The 21,261-nt window shown below is 37.2% G+C and overlaps 1 protein-coding gene across 4 annotated transcripts in view; it reads right to left on the minus strand.

The window, feature by feature from the left end:
* Nucleotides 1–1,034: 1,034 nt before the first annotated feature.
* sh2d3ca (SH2 domain containing 3Ca) overlaps nucleotides 1,035–21,261 on the minus strand; it is a 57,585-nt gene continuing 37,358 nt past the window's right edge. For 3 of the 4 annotated variants that reach the window (XM_032570603.1, XM_032570602.1, XM_032570604.1), the window contains 11 exons: nucleotides 13,956–14,084; nucleotides 10,702–10,851; nucleotides 9,466–9,743; nucleotides 7,815–7,942; nucleotides 7,361–7,724; nucleotides 5,923–6,052; nucleotides 5,644–5,759; nucleotides 5,348–5,519; nucleotides 5,134–5,245; nucleotides 4,831–5,037; nucleotides 1,035–2,979 (listed from right to left, as the gene is read on the minus strand). In XM_032570603.1, the coding sequence (XP_032426494.1) occupies nucleotides 2,804–2,979; nucleotides 4,831–5,037; nucleotides 5,134–5,245; nucleotides 5,348–5,519; nucleotides 5,644–5,759; nucleotides 5,923–6,052; nucleotides 7,361–7,724; nucleotides 7,815–7,942; nucleotides 9,466–9,743; nucleotides 10,702–10,851; nucleotides 13,956–14,084 (1,962 nt within the window). In that variant the 3' untranslated portion in view covers nucleotides 1,035–2,803. Of the gene's footprint in view, nucleotides 2,980–4,830; nucleotides 5,038–5,133; nucleotides 5,246–5,347; nucleotides 5,520–5,643; nucleotides 5,760–5,922; nucleotides 6,053–7,360; nucleotides 7,725–7,814; nucleotides 7,943–9,288; nucleotides 9,367–9,465; nucleotides 9,744–10,701; nucleotides 10,852–13,955; nucleotides 14,085–21,261 lie in introns of all 4 variants that reach the window. The other variant, XM_032570605.1, reaches the window with a different exon arrangement.

Genomic DNA, 21,261 nt, shown 5'->3' on the forward strand with positions numbered 1-21,261 from the left:
TTTTTTGAGTTGAAGTAACCAATGATAGAAACACAAAGCTCACCCAACATTGCACTGAATGATTACGTCCATTGCCTTAGCTGTGTAAAATCCAGCACCTATGCATGTAGACTGCTTCACGCAGTTAATACATGTGTATGAAGACAGATGAGTGAATACTAGTGCAATCTAAAATTTTTGGTAGTTCATGGTTCACCCTCATCATGAAAAACACAATTTGAATCCATTTAAATCAGATGTATCTTCTGAATTTCATTATACCTGCCCATAGATTTAATTTCTTTAGAGATAAATGTCTCAGATGCAATTTAAAAAAAGAAAAGATTTTGTTAAATAAAACACAGGGACCACTATGGTTGACCACATTAGTTAAACAATCAAGCAGCTCCCAACTGTTTTTTTTATTAATAATTTGTAAGATCACATAATCTGAAGAAATTATGGTATTGCAACTATTTATGGTACTCCTCAAATAAACCGAGGAGCTGTTGTATTTGTCTTCTGTCTCTAGTCTTTAATCTCAAATATAGCTGTAAAAAAACACCCCTTTTATCAGCTATTAGCATTTGGTTTTAAATCTCATAATGGTCATGAAATAAGTGATTTCAATAAAATAATTGGTGCCACAATTATCAGCCAGTATATCAAAATTGAAGACTGGATGTTTCTAAAATTATGAGTGCTTATACATGCAAAGCATGCATTTATCTGACAGATGTTTTATACACCTTTACCATGTTAAGTAATGAGGACATAGACAGCAATGGACTACCTCAAAACTGTTTTCACTAAGATACTGTAAGATTTGTGACAACAAAATAACAGACATCAGAGTCAGACATCAGATTAGAATATGAAGGAAATGTTTAGAATAACTGACTGTATTGATGTTTGCATTTTATTGTTTTTCTTAAAAGAATCAAACGCATCCACACAAGCATTTGTTTTATTTGAAAAAAAGTGAATTATTATGTACAGTACAAAAAAGAAAAAAAAACAAAAAACATGAGATCAGTCCTGAATCATTTATTGACGTTTTTTTTTTTTTTTTTTTGCTTACTTCATACAAATAAAAGCACTTCACATCATCATCATGTCAGTGAAACCTAAACCAGTAGGTATCATCTTGGTCACAAAACAAGCAAGATCTGTGTAATTTCTTCCTGCCTCTGTGTAATGTCTTTATTCCTTTTTTCTTTTTTTTTGCTGACTAAAGTGCGCCCTCTCCTGTTGGAAGTGGCACATGGCACCAACTCTCAAGAATAGATCATGGATCCAACATCCACAGAAAAGTTCAAATGCACAACTGTGGGGGTAGATGGAACATTTTCAGGAAAAAGTTTATTTGATATCTCACATGATATCTCCAATTACCTATTTGAAAAGTAAAATTCCTTAAGTATCTTGAGTTCCCAGCTGAAACGATTGCATAGCTCTGAGAGACGCCGACAGCCTTCTCAGACCAGTTTACAGCAAAAATACTTGAAAATAAAACAGATGTTGTTCCAATTACTTTAGCTCTATTGTTGAAACATAAATTGAAAAACATACAGCCATCATTCAAGCTAAACATAAATTAAACATGACATACAGTTGCATCTCTGTAAAATACAATATTATCTTAAGATGAATTTATTTTTGTAATTTTACTCAAAAAGTGAGATTGTATCATAATCCAGTGTTTGAGAGAAAGGTTAATCAGCAAAATCTGACTACCACCATAACATGCTGAGGATGGACTATTATAACTGCGCATGTATCTAAAGCACTAAATGCATTTGGACCGCACACCTGCAGGAAAATTGCATCACCAAGTTCAAGGCAGCGTAAAAGTTTCCCCTAGGAGAAAATACCACATCTTACACAGATGAATGCTGCAGTTTGTGGGCCACATCATTTTGTTCAGCAACCTTCTCAAGACACACTTTGCCCATCATTGTGTGCTCATTGAGAAACTATGAGCTGAAAAGAAAGACTCACTCCAGTCACAGATTACATCCAACTCCAAAATGCTGCAAATATCCCTGCAGCTTGTCTTCTTTTTTCTTATACATTTTCCTCCCACTAAACCTTTTCTTGCCATATTTGGATCCAAAGTCTGTCACTTTTTGAACTGGATTACAAAAACAAATTAATTTATTTGCTGAGACGGACTTGCACTTTCTCTGCATTTATAATGCATGCCTGATACATTTTTAATAGGACTAGATGGGATTGCGTGATCCATATAAAATAAGGTCTTATTAGCAGGGTTCCTTCGTGATTAGCACTGAGAGATTCATGAGTTTCACTTAGCAGTGGCCACAGTGTTTTGATATTATTTAAAAAAACAAATAAATAAAACAGCAGAAACAAAAATGGAGGAGTAGGCTTATCGATGCACGCATACTCACAAAGACTAAACATCTCGAGAGCTATGTAAAACGTTACAGTTATCTTGGCTATAGTTTGTGACAGCAGTCGTAGGTTTGAGTTTTACTGGAGCGAAGCCAAATTTCGCAGCTTCACTTGGCCCTCAGAGGCCACCGTACACATGTTCCCATCGAACAGCTTTTCCCTCAGATTTAAATATTTTAGCAGGTTAGTCCACAGGGAGGTACACACGATTTTTTTCCCCATTTCCACAGTGAGTGCCACACTTGTTCTAAGTAAAGAAATCTCCTCGTGCACTTTTAGCTGCCTCCTCATTCATTTCTGCTTCTTTCACATCATCATCCCCACTTCCGGCACAAAATAAAACCATACCACTGGGAGTGGTAAGTGCAACAAGTTGTTTTGGCAATCTGGAGTTTCTGGGCTGATGCTATAGCTCGCTGTGGCGCACAGGAGGCTCCAGTTTGTGCGACAAAGCTGTGAGAACTTTGTCGAACTTCTCGTAGCGCTCTGACTGGTTGCCCTCGGACCCACGGCTGCCCCACAGCAGACGCATCTGAAACTCAGTCTGGAAGACCTCGTGTATCTCGGCTCGCTCCTGGAGTCCTGAAAAGGAGAAGTGATAAGGGTATTCAATAAAGATTTCATTGTAACTATGGTATTTAAAGAGAAACAGAGCTAAACAGAAAGATACTCTTGATTGTTCTGTACAATAATCAAAGTTCTGCATCAAAAGAAGCAGGGAAAGAACAACCATAGGGAGAACAAACAAGGGAATTGATGCAGCTTTTTTAGTGAAAGTGCTCTGGGGAAGGACACCATTAAAATCTCCTTGTTGAGATGGTCACATAGGTTAATAATCTTTATAAATACAGAGGAAACATCTCAATTCTAATTTGTTTAAGGCCTAATTTAATAAGAAAAATTGCAAAAATTTGAAAAAGAAGCCTTGATAGTTTGACATGCTTGATTAGGACAGAGGAAGTAATACATTTTCCTGTTATCTTACAGATTTCTTCTGTTTATGCTTTTTTTGTCACATCTAAATATTTTAGTTCAAACAAAATTTAACACCAAATATATCCAGAGTAAATACAAAAAGGCAGTTTTCCAATGGAGATTTAATTTATTAAATTGAAAAAACACCCAAAGCCAGCCTTGTCGAATCACAATATCTCCATCACATTTAAGTCTAGACTTTGATAAAACCACTTGAAAATCTCGATTTTGCGTTCATGAGCAATTCAAAAACTTGCTCTGTATTATTGTTCTGTTATGACCTAAAACATCTAGAGCCTAAAGCCATGAACTAGCGGTCAGACTTTCTTGGTTTTAGAGATAAATGAGATATAGTCTGACAAATATAAGATGGCTCATTGGGTTCTTTTTGCTCAGATGTGGTTTTCCCCTTTAAACACATGGAAGCGATTTTTGCCCAGTTTCTCTCTTGTTGTTGAATCACAAACACTGATTGATACCAGTGAGACCTGCTGTGTTTTAGATGTTATTCTGCACTCTTGTATGACCTCGGAAATGAGTCATTTATAGGCTCAATGAGCTTGATAAACAAAATCAACATTTTAAAATTGTATTTTATGTTTATTTGCATTAATTCTGTCTGATATAAAACTGATGATCTGAACAAAGTGTGACAGTAAAAAGATAAGTGTACATTTGATGAAAGAATGAGATGATACTCCAATAAAAGATTAATATACTTTAAGTAATATTTCACATTTTTACAAGAGATGCCACTAATTACAAAAAATGCTGTCACTGAATTTGGATGAAACCTGTTTTTTGTGTCAAGCTCCTGAAAGAACATTTAGATGTATTTAGATGCAACTGACAGTATTTAAATCAACTGAATTCACTTAAAGTCTAATTTGCAAAAGGTAATATAGAGCTTGTGATGTCACAGTAATAACTTATATGCTAGTAGTCTCCCACTTGTTAGATATATTTCACAAAAATGTGGCCAGTAAGGATAATTACCAACATGAATACTGACAATGATAAAAATAACAATAAACTTTTAAAGTCAGAACCACCTACAAAACAAAAATATTTCCAAACATAGCAAGGGTTTAAAGTTAAACATGTTAATGATTGGATTCACCCTCACTGATAAAAGGGTCACGGTGATTGATTGGTGGTTATAATACAAACTGTAGGTGTTAGCTAAAAGCTATTGACAGGCTGTTCAATAAGGCAGTAATGGCATCAAACACGAATCCAAAAGCACATTATTTGGATCAATGAACCAAACATAGTCCCATATGCATGGGGTCGATACACCAGATCAGTGGTGAAGTGACCCAGCTTATTTACCTAAAGTGTTCAGAAAAATAAGCATCTAATTCACATAAAACCACAAGGCAGTTTCTAAGTTTTGACCACACAGTGATCATCACAGAGCTGCAATCAGTCTTCCTGAGGTTAACGTGGACGTCTCACCCTGCAGCCTGGTCTCAGCAGTTGTTTTGTAGATGTCCCCGTGATGTGCAATGGTACGTGCAGCCTCTAGGTGGTGCATGACCACGTCCACGCCGGCCTCGGAGCTTTCCCAGGGTTCGAGCACCTCCCCGACGGCAGCGCCTCTCTCCAGTAGAGACAGGACTGGGAGGATGTGGGGGAAGGAGGTGCTGGACATGACACTGGACTCTGGAGGAAAAAGACAGGGTTGGAGTTCAGTTGAGAAAATAAACATGAGATGATACTCATGTTAACTAACCAAACAGCTACTGGCTAGCAGCTCACCTTTGCCATCATTCATGTTTTTCAAGAATGGTTTGAGTTTCTTCTCGTACAGAATAGCGCCCTCTGTATGTCTCTGGCGTAAAGTCACCCATGTCTGTTCCAGGCGGGAAATCTGAAGCAAACAAATGACAAAAAGAAATCAAGACCATGCTGGACTTTCTGCCAAAATGAAATTCCTTGGTGTCCTCACTAGTGATGGTGATAGATGACTGACCTGTGGCATCTCCAGGGCTCTCATCACAGCCGCAAAACCAAACATGTTTCCCAGGTTACTTTTCAATTCTGCTGCTAACTGGATGGTCTTATGGAGCAGGGCCGCTCTCTCCTCTGTACTTCCTGTACAGCCAAGGAGGTCCACGGCCATCATGATAGACATGGTGTAGAACCTGAAAAAATAAAAATAAGGTTCTAATGTAAAAAACAGAAGATTATGCCATGTTTCAAATACTTATACAACATTTCAAAACTTTCAGTTTAACTTTCTGCACATGTAAAGAAATGTATTTGTACCTCTCCAGCAGGTCAAGTCTCAGCTGATGCCCATGTGGTAAAGTCAATAACTCCAACCCTGAGGACACTCCCATCATCCTTTGCATCTCTGTTGTTACACCTAATATTCTAGCAACCTGAACCAGAGATATAAATATACCGTACATATATTATAATATTTATGTTTTCTGTCATGCCAGCTGCAGTGAGCTTGTTTCTGTTTGCACCTATAATTACGCATGCAAGCTGGTGTCAGTATTTGTGTGTGTGTGTGCAAACTGCTTGTATGTGTACACATACCTTGCAGTCGACGAGTGTGATGTGTTTAGCTGCGGTACTGGCATCGACTTCACCCAGCAGCTCTTTGACTCTCTTCAGGACTGACATCTCCAGAGGCTTATTTTCAGCAGGAAGTAGATTAGACTCATACCTGCAGAGGGAGTGTTTCAGAGATATAGGAAATAATGGACCATGACAGGACTCGGAGAAGCAAATGCTGCTGCAAAAATGTGGAGAAACGTAGGTTACACAATTTTCTGACCCATAAAGCTGTTCAGCTTTGAATGGGTCCAGATCTTTACAGAGTTAATCTGCTCCAAATATATAAAAAAATAGATCACTGAAAGATAAATTTTGAGTATTTTTTGGGAGAGTAGCTTTTGTCCGTACGGTATGCACTGAACCATTAAACTACAAGCTAAGACAATCAATAATTAATATAAGACCGTCAATATTAAATGCCACAAGTCTATTTGTCAAAACTTATATTTAATATACAAACGCAGCCTTTTGTATGTTAAAGAACATGTGTTCATAAGCATCTTTAAATGTCTTCCATGATAGTGTTTCAGGACATTTTTAGCATGACTGTAGTGACCACTAGATAAATGGAAATCTCAAAAATCTTGTCTGTTATAATCATTAAATGCACAAACCCATACTCATGAGTATTGAAGCTGTCACTGAGTGAAGAAGAGGTAAGTATTACCAGTTCTACATATCAATCAAAGGTCACCTGAAATTTTTAAAAACACAACACTCTGTAAAATTTAGCATAATTTTGTTTGCATTGATTTCAGGAACAAGCTATGAACAACGATTCTCTCTTTTTATAAGCATTATAAAATGAAAATACAAGCTTTGCTTTCTTAAGTATCTAGTAAGAATGCGTCATATAATTATATTAAGTAATGTGCAGAGAGGTTAGTTAGTCTTGGATTTTACTTCTTTATTCTAATGAAAATCAGTATTTATATGTAATAATCACCCATATACCCAGAGTGTTGCTCAAATTTTAGGGTAATTTAGCAGAGTTACAGACATGCAGAGTTGCTGCCTGCTCTATTGTTTTTATGTTTAGTTTTAAATGTATAAAAAAATCTCTAAATAATGTAAGATAAATAACTGATAAGTAGTCTGGCAAAAAAGATGACAGCTGAAGAAACTATGTGACTAATTCACTTGTGCAAATATATGAGCTATTTTGTTCTTTGGTCATTATTTAAAACACAATCGGTGTATGTATATATATATATATATATATATATATATATATATTTTTTTTTTTTTTTTTTTTTTTTTTTTTGAAGAGATCTATTTTTGTACTATTTTACAACAGAAAACGAACATATTTGGTTGTTTTTCAAAGCCCACATTTGTTCATACTGAGTTAATCTTTTTAAGAAAGACAACATCTATAGATTTCGCCTGTTAACCCTAAACTTCCTCCTGGATGTACCTGGATGGCCTGAATAAGGAGGTTGACTCCACCAACGGGGCAACAGATGTCCCGTCTCCTTCTCTGCCTTCACCTTTCCTCAACTCTTCTACTCGCAGTCGCTCTACGTAGCTCTTAGTTGGGGGTTTGGGTGGCCCGCAGGGTCTGAGGTCACAGTAACTTCCAGCCGTCTCCAACGACTGCGATCGATAGGCGGAATGATGGGCAGGCGAGGAGTGTACCGACTGAGAAGTTTGCGTGGGATATTCTGTGGGAGCGCTGCCGTCCAAGGGGCTGAGCTGAGGGTCGCTGGAACGGCGCATCACGGGGGAGGGAGGGACGACAGCCAGGGCCCGTCCGCCTGAGTGGGCTCTCTGCCTGGTGACTGGATAAAAAGAGAGACGAGCCTTCAACTCTGCAGAAGGCGCCTGTGTGATGGCAATGTATTATTTATGTGTCGGAGTCTGTCACTTACCAGCACTATACGCAGGAGACAGCGGGGTTTCCCCGACAGGCGACAAGGGGCAGCGGTACTCCTGAATCTGGTCCATACTCATCGCACAATTGCGCATTGCGTCTTTGTGATGGTGAATGGTTGATGGGCTGCGAACGGCATTTTAAAGCTTGCGTTATATGATAGGAGCCATCTTGTTACGAATGTAAATATTCTTTCTTACAGGGTGAGGGAAGAAGGAATGATTTAGTTTGTGAAACGGTCGCAATAAAACTGCATTTCTGTTATTTATGAACTACAACAAGGCAGAAGCAGACATGAATTTGATTTTAAAACAGGAGAAAATAATCAGTATCTGAGATTCACCATCCTTAAAAGCAATACAATTTTTCTTTTTTACAAAAAATTTAAAAGTCTGGTTTGCATTTATTTTCAACCTCTTTTACTCTGATAGACCAAAATAAAATCAAGTGCAAACAAATGTCTTCTGAAGTGCCCAAGATCTCCTAAAAGCCATCCACCCTGAGAAGATGGAGCCAAGAGGCCAATTTTAACTCTGGAGGAGCTGCAGAGTTACACAGCTTAGACAAGAGCATCTGACAAAATGGTAATTAGCACAAATGAACTCCACAAATCTAAAGTTCATGGAAGACTAGCAAGAATAAACCCATAATTACTCCTGATGGTAGTTTCCCTCAGGCGATGTGTGGGACTCTGCAAACATGCAGAAGACAACATGACAGTCAAATGAGATCAAGGTCAAATCTTTTGGCTCACATGCCTTAGATCACCAAAACTGGACGTCATCCTAAGCATATCACCCCTAAAGCAAAACAGTTGCTGCATCACGCTGTGGTGATGCTTTACTCATCAGGATTGGTAGTAAGATGTTTGAAGAAAAATCAAGGATTAACATTTGAGACTCGGGAGAACCAAAGCAAACTCATGTGTTGGACCAGCCCAGTCAAAGTCCAAAATGTATTTAGTCTATTTGTGTGGACCAAATGATGGTCCACACAAACTCTCCATCCAATCTGATTGAGTCAAAGTTCTTTTGAAAAGAAGATTGGGCAAAGATTTTAGTTTCTAGGTCATACAAAGAGTGCAGACATTTGCAGGTAAGGTGGTTTCAGAGTATTGTCTCATAGAGGCTTAAAACAAATGCACACTACACTTGTCACATAAGTTAGTAATAAATTTTAACCATGTTTTGTTTTTACTCCATTTCATAATTGGGCATTAAATATATTCTAAATAAAGTATTTTGAAGTTAAGATTACAATATCACAAAACTTTGGTATCTTGTCTGCTCCTCATTGGTAGATTCACCAAGTTTTAAACGGCTCCATGCCGTTTAAAACTTGCTTCACTGGGTGCAGAAGTGAACAGTTCTCATCACAAAGGGAATTACTACAGGTGTCTGTGAAGTGAAGGGGCTCTAGGAGTGTGGAGGGAACCAGAGCAACACCATTGTTGTCACACACATAAACACAACCTGCATTCGGACACAGGCTCCGGCTCTGGCTCAGGTGGGGCCAACGGTGTCTCAACTGGACTGGGGCTGTCTGAATCACTGATTATGTATGCAACATAAAAAAATCAATAACATTTTTCACAAAGCTGCAAAAGAGAGAGGACTGTCAGAGAACATCGGCGTCCGCGCTCTCCTCACCTGTGAGGCATCATCTTTTCTGTCGTCAGCCCGTCCGTCATGGTGACACTTCGACGCTTGATGTACGCCCCCCTCTGGCTGGACGGCGAGTAGGCGGAGCTGTGCTTGCTGTTGGACAGGGCGAAGGTCGCCTCCAAGTAGCGCAGAGGTAGAGTCCTGCTGACGGGACAGTAGATGTGGGCGCCGCTGGACTGCGAGACGGCTTTGCGTTGGCCCACGTAAAAGCGCACAAGCTCCTGAACAGAGTCGAAGCTGTCTGATTCCAACATGTACTGCACCTGAGGAAGACGAGGAAGGAAGGTTTTGTTTTGAACGCTTGCTTAGAACATTTATTCTATTCTGTTCTATTATTTATGGAGTGAGTAAAATATCTGCGGTTTCTCTTGATCCCCCAATAAAAGCACTGGAATGATCTCATAGCTGGTAAAAACACACAAAAGAAAGAGTAAGCAGGATCGCAGCTGGTCAGCTTTGTACACCTGCACCATGTTAGCAGAGACAACAAGACAACAAACACAAAAAAATATCAAATGAAAAGAGAAATATTTATCGTCTTGGCAAAGAAAAACTTTCCAATTCAGCTTAAAATGCAGAACTCTTGTGTCGTTGCTAAAATAAGCAGTTAAACAAGGTGAAGTTTGATAATTTAGGACAGACCTAACATGTGGCAACCTGCTGCTAATGAAATAGTCACATAATATCAAAGTTGAACACAATGACTCACTGGGCAAACTCCCAACAGATGAGAACAAATGCATCATTAATGCTATTAGTTACAAGTGTAGTTTTCCTGATGAGCAACTTAAACCCAGGAGGTGGCAGATTTCTTTGATCTGTAGCTTCTGCTGAGTCTGATTGTGTCGAGTGTGCTGTGACCATAAAATAAGTGTTTGTTTTTTTTCTTTTCTCTGGGTTCTGCACGGAACCACAAAGGCAGGTCCCTAAACTTCCTTCATTTTCAAACATTTCCATTCAAGTTGATTATATTGTCTGTATGCAGGAATAGAAATTCACTACAACTGGTTGCCATATACACCAGATCAGATTTTTACATCCTCATTGTCTCTTTAAACATTTTTCCCACTGATCTTTGCTTTTCAAAATGTAATAAAATTATGTAAGATATCAAAGAAATTCTTATCATATTTTACGTAACAAAAACTATCTCAGATTTTCACATTGACTGCTTTATATTTTCTTGCTCAAAGATCCCTGCTCTAACAGAAGTTGACGTACCTTAGTCTCATTTGATTTCACCAGAACTTTGCTGATCTTAAAGTGGAGCACCTCATTGTCCCATCGACAGGTCAAAACATAATCACCAATATTGGTCAGGGAGTCTCGCACAAGGAAATCACCGTTTCGCAAAACCAGAGACTCAGACACCTAAACGGGAGAAAAAGCCCAGTTAAGTAAAAAATAAAATAAAAAAAAAACTACAATGCAAATAGAAAAAGAGAAGCAAACTTGGCTACATTAGTTGTGGCATGTGTATGAACAATTTGTTTCTCACAATTTGAAAGATGAATAATTGAATTAGGAAATGTGTGGTTATTTATAACAGTTCCCCAGGACTTAGTGCTGCTGAACAAACATTTGTCCCAGTGTTAAACAGATTTTTCACACTGATTCAGTTTTTATGATCCATTTAATACTCTACAACACCAATGAAGAGCCAATCTAGAAAACTAATGCTCCATTTAAGATCAACGAAACAGCGTCAGGCTGCACATATCATTGCCAACTAAAACAGCACTTGTGGAGAAAACGAAATCCCAAATATCCGTTAATTAGATGTGTGGAAAAACAGGCACTAAAATCAGCCTGAGGAGTATGTATTTTAAAGCAACCTACAAGAAGGCTACTTGTGAAAGCAGATGGTAAAAAGCGTTAAATTCTTTAAACAAGCCATGAAATATGCAGTGCAACAAAGCCAAAAGGAAAACAGTGTCACAGGCCAGCAGGAGGCAGCAAATACACAGATCAAAGGCCTCAAATTCATGCAAAGCTTTTATCTCCCCCAGTGCCAAATGTTATTCTGTAAAAAGGAGTAGGATTGTGTTATTAGAAATTCAAAAAATATGAAGGGAAAGCTATATGATTTCCTTAAAAGTGAGATATTTTAACTTTAAAACAATGGTTAGAGGATGAGGAACCTAATCAGGAGGGGTGGATGGGATTAAACTGATTAAAATAAACTCACTAAGAGCTATCTTGGTAACCTGGCCTGGGGATTTCCCCAAAGTTTAAACTGGGGGAAATCCTTGAATATATGAATATTTTACGTAAATTAAAGGAGCAAAAACATGCAGATGGCACAAATTGATGTTTGTGTTTGAAAGAGACGCAGGTTGATCAAGAGCCAGAGAGACGAAGAAGATGAAGATGAAGATGTACCCTCCACATGTGCACCCAAACTGTGTGTTTATGTGTATTTGTGTCTTTGTCACCAGCTGTGAAGCTCAACTGCGTACATCAGCAACATACGCAGCTGTCTGTTTGGCAGAGTCTCCCTCCTTCCGAACGCTAAAGCAATTGCTGCCGAGCTGCGACAGATGATGGGCTTCATTAATCAGTGTCGTTCTGTGAGTAAACCGCCTAAACTGCGCTTTCAAAGCCAGAGATGATGTCGGAGTAATCACTCTGCTAATACCATGTGATTACAGGCACAAGTGTATTCTGTGTAATATTTGTTCAATGTAAAAGAATTTCTATTCTTATACAAAAGTTGCTTATTTATTTGGTTTGGATTTATGTGTGTGTAACCAGGATGAATTAATCTGGAGGTAGAGTTGCATCTGCTTTCATTTGTGTCTAACTACTATTCTTGTATTTGTTTTCTAGAAAATTGACCAACATTCAAAACTGTTGTAATTAAGATGACATTTTTTAACAAAAAACATAATTAAACCTTAAAATTTCCATATGACATGTTGACTTTTATGCCTGTGAGCCTGTTAAAACTCTTAAAACATGACCTACACCCAGCTGGGAAGCCCATGGCAACGCCACTAAAATCAGTTAGTGTCTACTTATTTTCGTAGTAAGATATTTTCAGCAACAGCAAGGTGTTTAAAATGAAATCAGAAGAATCAAAACTGTTCCTCCTATTTAGAAGGAAACAAAATCATTTTGAGCCATGGGTGTGATTAAGATGATAATATGCACTTTCAACCTTTATTTTATTCTCTTGATGGTTTTGCCAAAAATACAAAATGTAAAAGAAACTGAAAGCTGAAAAACAGTAATTTCCAAACTCTTTGACCTCCAAAATATTTCAGAAATGGTTTTGTTAGGTGTGTGTTGTTTACAACCACACCAATAAAAATTTTTTCTCTGCCAAATTTCACACATGGTTTCACATATTTTCAGCTTCTGAACTCAGAGGGTGTGAACAGATTTGTAAACAACCTTTTTTATTTTGACCTTCTACATCTTCTGACACACTCTCAGATTTATCTGTGTACTTTGTGTAAAGTTCTGGATACGGACATATTGTTAAGAACATGTGGTCCTTGAACTGTAAAATTCAGCTTCAACACTCATTCATTAAATACATAATGTCTTTATATCATTCATTCATTTTCATTTGTGCTTTTTGCCACCAATTTGCATCTAAATTCTGATTTGCTGTCTGCAAGGTCTTTCAGGTCCCTCCACAGTGACCTAGTGCTGCGAAGAAATTTTCATGCATACATAATCATAAAACCTCAGAGAAATAGGTGGCACACAGTCACAAAAAAGGCAACCGGGAAAAGTAGAAAAATAAACTCTGAAGCTTTGGAAGTTTTTCTAAATCTGGAGGATGAAGGACATAGATGTCTGAAGTGCTTCTGCAGCAGTATAAATAATATTCAGTCCCACTCATAATAAATCCAACCAGGCAAATTCCAGATTTCAATCAGACAGTTGGCAAAGAAGAGTTGTCCACCACATTAATGATAGTTTAATATTTTTGGGTTTGGGGTTTTTGTGCATTGTACATCTATCTAAAGGTCTCAAATATGATTGCAATTATGTATTTTAGCATAAAGAAAACTTACAGTTTTAGGTGGTAAACAGGGTATTTGTATCTTTACAACAATTTAACACTAAAAAGCATTCTTTCTCCAAACTAAAAATGCATTTTGAAATTAGCCATATCTCTCCATTTATTGTACACAAAAAACACAGTCAGCTTTACTTGAGACTGTAATGCTCGTAGTTACCACCAAATTACTTAATTCATTCTTTTTTTAGACATCACATGAGGAAAACTGATATTTAAAAAAGCATATATGATGAATTATTTATGACTGAGCAAACCAAAAGCAAACCAAAAACTTTAGGTTTTAAGGTGCTAACTAAACCCACCCGTGAATTTTGTGAACCATTCGTTGGTAATGGAAGTTATGATTGTACTTGTGATTGAACATTTTTATATTGCTGTTTTACTGTCTTTACTCTGTGCAGTCTGACCAACAATTAAAGAAACCCGACAGAACTAATACCTCTCTGGGTATGTGACCATGGTACCAGCCATGGCTCCGGATGTCAGCAGGGCTCAGCTTCAACTCCTCTTCCAGTTCTTTACGAAGTTTCTCCGGAGGAGACTCCAGCAGGTATTTCTCCTTTGAAAACTGTAACAAATGAGAGATAAAAAAATATGGCATCAGTCCAGGTGTAACTGGGCAGACAATACTTATATGGATGTAAATTAAAAAAGGCGATGAAATTTGTCAACAACTTTTTCCAAATGATAAAGACTGCAAAACAAGTATGCATAAAAATATAAATGAACTTTAAAAATTTAACAAAAAATAAGATTCACATGCAAACAGTTATAACAACAGTGATAACTGTTGTTTACAGCCACACCAACACATTTTTTATGTGGCATAGGTCTATGCAATACAAGTCATCACAAAACACAAACACCTGTGCCACAGAAGGCAGCACTGCAGGGAAGCATCACAATGTACAAAAGGATGCACACACCCACTTCTTCAAATCCACACAAAAAACAAAAATACCACAAACAATAAACTAAGAGAAAATCTGTTGAGGAATAAGTTAATTGTTTGTTGTTCATACACACTGCAGGGACAGAATTTCACTCGTTAAGTCTTGGCCACTGAGAATGGCTTGGTGAAATTACCGGTCCAGTCATAAAAGCATAATACAGATACATAAAATTTTATTCCAGTTTAAGACGCACTGAGTAATTGGCACTTGACTGTAATTGGATGACTTTTAGCTTGATTCAGAAACTCAACAACACTGCCTTCTTCAGTCAGTAAAAGGACCACATGTAAACCACTACCAAGCTGCTCTCACAAAAACTGTCTTCAACACAGAAAGTAAAAAAAGTTATCAGTATCAAGGATGTGTTTAAAATGAGGCCGGAGGAAGCACAGAGATGTAAGACATTAATCTCTATGACATGTCAGTCTGCCAGTCTGATTGCAAGAGAAGAGCAAGACATTCAACAGAAATAATACACTGAAAAAAATACACCAATGTTGATCTATTTAATCCTCTGGATCCTTCAATGTTCTAAAATTGACATTATTTTTGCAAATCTCATAGTTAAAGTAATACATGGCCACTTCAGCACTGCAAACTGTACTAACTGCTCATATAAGATGCTATAAACAGTTTGCAACACATTTTTAGGATATTAGTAAAACCCTGCTTTACAGCAAATGCCCTCAGTGACATCACTTCTCAGTGATGTGGTCATATAAACACTTATTGCTCACAGTAAGAAAGCTGGACAGAAAATATTTTGAATGCTGTTTTTGTAATGTCAGTTCTTCAAGAGAAATCATAATTTGCTGAAGCCTTCAGGTCAAAGCTTTACTAAAGCCAGACCTCAGAAATTGGCCAGAAAATTCTGACTGTTGCATCTCTTAATATGGTTCACAAATGATCACCGAAAGGAAAAACTGCTGCAAACACACACACAAAGGCCCCTCAGCTGTGTGAGTGTGAATCAGTAAAAGCTGCAAACGTTCAGCTCATTACACAATGTTTCTTTTTTTTTTGCAACCAAGGCGCTTAAAGGCTCAGGAGGTAGAGCAGGTCATCCACTAATTGAAGGGTCGGCGGTTTGATCAGTAGCTTCTTCAGTCGACATGTCAAAGTGTTCTTAGGAAGAGCCTCAATTATACACAGCCAACTAGAGTGTGTACATGGCAGAAGGGGATTTCTATGGGCAGAACAGAGGCTTTGTATGTTAATGCTTTGCTAATCAATCAGCAAAGAAATGTCTGAATGCAGCTTATTTACAAAAACATTTTTCAGAATAACTGAAAACAGTTTACTGGGGTTAGAATTACATTTATATCCATGTTATTCATAACTCATTACCTTGCCTTCAATTTGCAATAAATCCCTTTTAATTCCTTCAAGTTCACCTAATCTGCTCTAGTGCTATTTGCATGAAGAAAAATGGGAACTCCCTAAATGGGACCCTGAAGCCACTGTAACGACTGATGGCTGTGGAAAGATTGAGTTCAGACGAGCAACCTAACATAATTAATGCACAAGGCAGGCACACACAAATATCTGTGTGCACACACACAAACTTTGACAGAAATCTGAGCCAGGATAAAAATCCACAAAGGAATAAAAAGTGAAAACAAAATCTTCATGACTGCCAGTATGAGGAGGAATGAGACTGGCGACCAGAATAAACAGTAAACAACCTTGTCGCTAGGGCTAATCTGTTCTTTTTTCCTAATATTTGCCCCAGTTATGTTCCTCTTTTTTCCCCCCAGACCTGGTGTTGTTCACTGACACACTATCAAATACACACAGTTCACACAAACAGCTCCTCTACCAAATCCTGATAAAGTTCTAGCAAGATTGTTGTCAGACTTTTCAGGGACAACACAAACATTATGAGTAAGGATGGGAAGCTGTAATGACCCTTTTACGTACAGCGTGTTTTTTGCACTGCTGCACAAGTGTCCGCGTGTGATACGAGACACAAACACACAATCTTATCACCTTCAGGTTGCTGAGAGGCAAAATTATTAACTTCCTCCTCTCCTCTCGCCCCTCTTCTCTCCTATAATCCTCTGGAGAGGATGGAGGAATATCACCACGGAGGCAAGGTCTCCCAGATTAGATTCAAGGTGTGTGTGAGTGGGTCTGTGTGAAGGTGAGAACAGGCCAATAAAAAACAGACGGGTCAAGTGTGCCGTTATTGCTTTTTCCCCATCTCTGTGGAAACCCAAGAGGTACCTGGAATGGAACTGATGCTCAACAGTGGAGTCAATGTGTGTGTGTGTGTGTGGGGGTGCACATATATGTCTATATGAAGGGTTATGAGGTAAATTGAACTGTCAACATGGCTCTATTTATGACAGGTTTCATGAAATAGGCTGACATTAAAGGGGAAACACTGATGGAGACCAACAAACAATAGACAATAAAAGGTGACACAACAGGCATCTGTATTCTAATATGTGAAGGCAACAAAACACTCACTAAATCCTTTAGAAAAAATACTGTAGTGTAGTTCAACATCTATGAGGTGTTGCTTCTACAACGGCACGGCTGGTACCCAAGTATTTGAAATGCTCGAGTGTTTTTCTTCACAACCTTTGACTTTACAGAACAAGGTTTTGGGTCAAGCTTTTCAAATCAAAACAAGCTACCAGCAACTTGTTTTGATTGTTTTCACTGAGCCTTTTTATGGTTTTAACGTGCGTCTATCTGTCAGTGTTGCGTCAGATCTCTTCTATGGCTGCTAATTGTTCAGTAAGTGGAATCTGGCAGAGTTAGGAATTCATTTTTTTACATTTTGAAAAGGTCCAGATTCAAAGATTGGCTCATGATATACCATATTTTTCTCTGCATCTGTACATTTAAATCTTCAAAGTTACATCTTCAGCTTGTGAATTTGATCTTTACCTGCAAATGTATCAATTTAGGTGCAAATGTATTCATTTTCTGGCAGATTTAGGTGTAAAGTAATCATGTTTTTGCTGTATAGAAGTAACATTTTCAAGTGGTCCGGCCAAAGCCCCAGACTGAATAACAGTGAAAATGTTCAGCAAATCCAAGAAGAGTTTGGAAATGCTGTCTTACCATCACTTGCTAAACATGTTCTTTAAACATGTTTAAAGAACATGTAAATAACATTTAAAAATGATCACCAGTTTACAATATTTTAGTAAGTCATTTAATAAATGCCTGTATCATTACATTTTTTATGAAAAAGAAACATTTTAACTCAGTGAAAATGATTTTTAATCTAGATCTGGTAAGGGTGTGAGTAATTTTGAGCTAAACTTTAATATCAAAAGAAATATACAAGTTAGTATTGCTAATATTAGCTATTCTGGATCCTAGAAAGAACAGTAAGATACTTTCATCTGTTTTCCAATTTGCCATTAGATTGCATTCAATTTAGGTGTGTTATCACTCCCAGATCAGTTACGTTGAGACAAATTGGATCTAAAGTTGTAGGGAGAAGCAGAAGAAGATGATGATCAAGGACAGTTCTTAAATGCTGTGAAAGAGAGTAAAACATATCTTTTAGAAGAATATATTACCTCCTCGCAAAAGTGGAACAACGGGAATAAGTAGAGTGGGAGTCAGTGACAATGACTAATGTGATGTTTTTATTGCAGTTACAAAGACGGAGAGGATACCCTTTACTATCCTGACTGCTTAGTCTCAATTCTCAAGGTGCATGTACTTCCCTTTTTACTTTTAAGAGTAGATCTTCCTCTGCCACATTTATTAGATTGTTTTTACCATGTCCAAAGATTTGTTTTTCAATAATTGTGTGTGGCAAGCTTTTGCCACACACAATTTTTTTCAGTGTGTGGCAAAAGCTTTTTTAACTTTACCAAATGGTGGAAAAGAGCCACTGGTCAATATGGTTAAAAGTTGTGAAAACAGAACAGTGGGGTGGAAGATTTTTCACCCCTTCACTATTTCATTTATTTAAATTCTGGTCATTTCTGATTTGACAATTCTGAACAAAAAGGAAGAACCATTAAAGACACATTTCACACCATAGCAACAGCTAAAGAAATGTTCTATAATTTATTAATAGTCTACTGTAATGAAATATTTCTTAAATAAACATGATTGTCAGAAGGTAATTTGATTTAATCAGGGACAATCTGTCATAAAAATAACCAAAACCAACAGGATCAGAGTAAATATAAAGTTTTTAGAAAATATTACACTTAAATTAGAATATTTGACATGCAAATACTGTTATGATTACTTGTCTCCACAATACATCAGTATATAGATATATAAAAGCTCAAGGAACACCACAGACTTTTATGTACACTCTTATGGCTGTTATGTATATTTTGAACACGACCAGAAAAGCTTCAAAGTTGAATATTATGTCACTTTCAAACATAAATATTAAAGTTTTTATTGTCATTGCATGCAAGAGTTCACTCATTCACTGGCCTTTTCTTGTTGATGAGTTACACCAGACAAGGGAATGAGCACAATTCATTAAGAGAATATGTAAGAGTTGCAAGAATAGATTCAGTAACACAATATCCCTAAAGCGCAGTTAGAAGTATCATGGTGAGACACAGAAAACGGTTAAATTAGGAGCAGACATGGAAACAGGCAAGAGGAAAACAGGCGCATGAGCACAGCAGGAACTCTCCTCTACAGAGACATGAATAAAGTCAACATAAAGACAAGACATCAAACATTCAGGAGGACACAGAGGCAGACAGACAGACAACAGAAACTCATTAATGTAGACAGAGAGGCAGACATGGAGGAAGACAGGTAGCCCATTAGCAGATGAGAGGGAGTTTAGGCAATTTAGCAGCTGATGCAGGACTTTTTTTCCCTAGGGAGGGTGAATGGAGTGAAAGGGATTGGTGTATGTGTGCGCGCACAATAACAATGTGTTTTGGTGTGCATCTTTTGATGCATCTCTATGTGTATGTGCATATCTGTGAGATCTACAAAGATAAATCTGGTATTTCTAGGGCACATGAGAGAAAACACCAACAGGTAACAACAAGCGACAACAGAGAGAGTCAGAAACTATGACAGGAGGTTTAGCAGGTCAGCACACATGTGAAAATGAGTTAAAGATAACATAGTGTGATCCATCACCTAATTTACACCAACATTCACTTTAGACTACTGTTCTCACTGCAGGCCAATTACGCGGTTTCGTCTCAGGGCTTTTACACTCCCTCCAAGTGAAAATTGACATCACTATCACTCAAAATCATGAAGTAAAAAAAAAAAAAAAAAACGGAACCACCTAAACAGAAAATAAATGAAAGGGATGATAATGGGGAGAAATTCAAAATATATGCACATATTTATGCATATATTACACAGCCTTCTTGATATGGTGTATGTGTGTCTTACTCTGGTTCTTTGAATTTGTTTTGTGTGTCTCTCTCAGAACTGATTATAAGCTCTGTCCAGTTTGCATACTCTCTGCCGGCACAAAATGAAATATTATAATTAGGAATGTCCAAATCCAGTTTGAAATATCAGGATCAAACTCGATCAAAGCATTTTTAAAGGTTAGTTCCAGGGTCTTTGAGAAGATCACCACTGTCAATCAGCTGTTTACGTCAGCCAAAACGCATTTCTGCTTATAGAGAAATGAAAATATCAATAATAGGTACAAAATACAGAAGCTACTTACAAACCATTAAAACTATTATTTCTCTCATAGATAATATACACTTCTACATATTAGCCTGACATGAATAACACTACTTTTTTTTTAACTGAATAACTCTAGCCTCCAAAGTAAGAACAGCAGCATGTGTTCCTGAGAGAACATGGAACAAAGATTGGCTCTGCATTGTTATAGAAGAAAACCATTTCTGTATTATCAAAAATAATTTTAAAAAATGTTTATTTTCAAGTATTCTTTTAGGTTGTTGCATATGTAGTTTTAGGTTTTTTCTATTCTTGCAACAACAAGAAAAAAAAATTGACCTGATTTTACCTATCAACTCAGAGTATAAGTATCAGATATCTGTTATTTAATGTCTTTGATTATGTTTGTCAGCCCCCCAGTGAGACATGTTAATTATGTCTTAACGCACCTACATAATGTAAGCAGTTATGTACTGTAGGTGTGTTATGTAGGTTGTTGTTTTTTTAAGTTTTTTTAAAGTACTTTTGTGTACCTCTCTCAGAACTGCATGGTGGGAAGTACACATTATTCTGTCTAATTAGGGTTCTTCTCTAATAGAAATATTTTATTTTCTATGTCTCTCACACTAAAGGCTATCAATAAGTCATATCACAGCAGTGAGAAAACATGCTAACATTAACTATGACACAAGAAAACAACGCTAGCAAGAATGTCTCTTGAAAACTAACTACTGTACATGTGTCAAATAAGGTATGTTAGCAGAAACAAATGAAAACTTTGTGTAACGTACTGTAGGTGACAACGTCAGAACATTACAAGAATATTTTTAAAACTAGCTCACATTGCAGATCATGACTCCTTGCACAGAAACTCCACTTGGGGCTAAACTTCTGTAGATGTGAAGAATTTGATGAACTTGATGTTTATTTTTTTGTTGTTTGAAAATATGAAAGATACATTTTACAAATTGCATAAACTAACTTTTTTGAGTTGAGTTGTTCAGATTTCTTTTAAAATAAAAAACTATAAAAACTTATGTTGCATTAAATGAAAATGCAACATAAGTTGCATTTCCATTTAATTATTTGTTCCCCGTGTATAGAAATGTAAGCAACAAAAAAATTATCCGTACTGCAGTGAGGAGCTGTTTAAAGGCAAAGGATATAAGTAGGAATTATTGTTAT

The sequence above is a fragment of the Xiphophorus hellerii genome, chromosome 8 (assembly GCF_003331165.1).
Source record: "Xiphophorus hellerii strain 12219 chromosome 8, Xiphophorus_hellerii-4.1, whole genome shotgun sequence".
Classification (NCBI taxonomy): domain Eukaryota; kingdom Metazoa; phylum Chordata; class Actinopteri; order Cyprinodontiformes; family Poeciliidae; genus Xiphophorus; species Xiphophorus hellerii.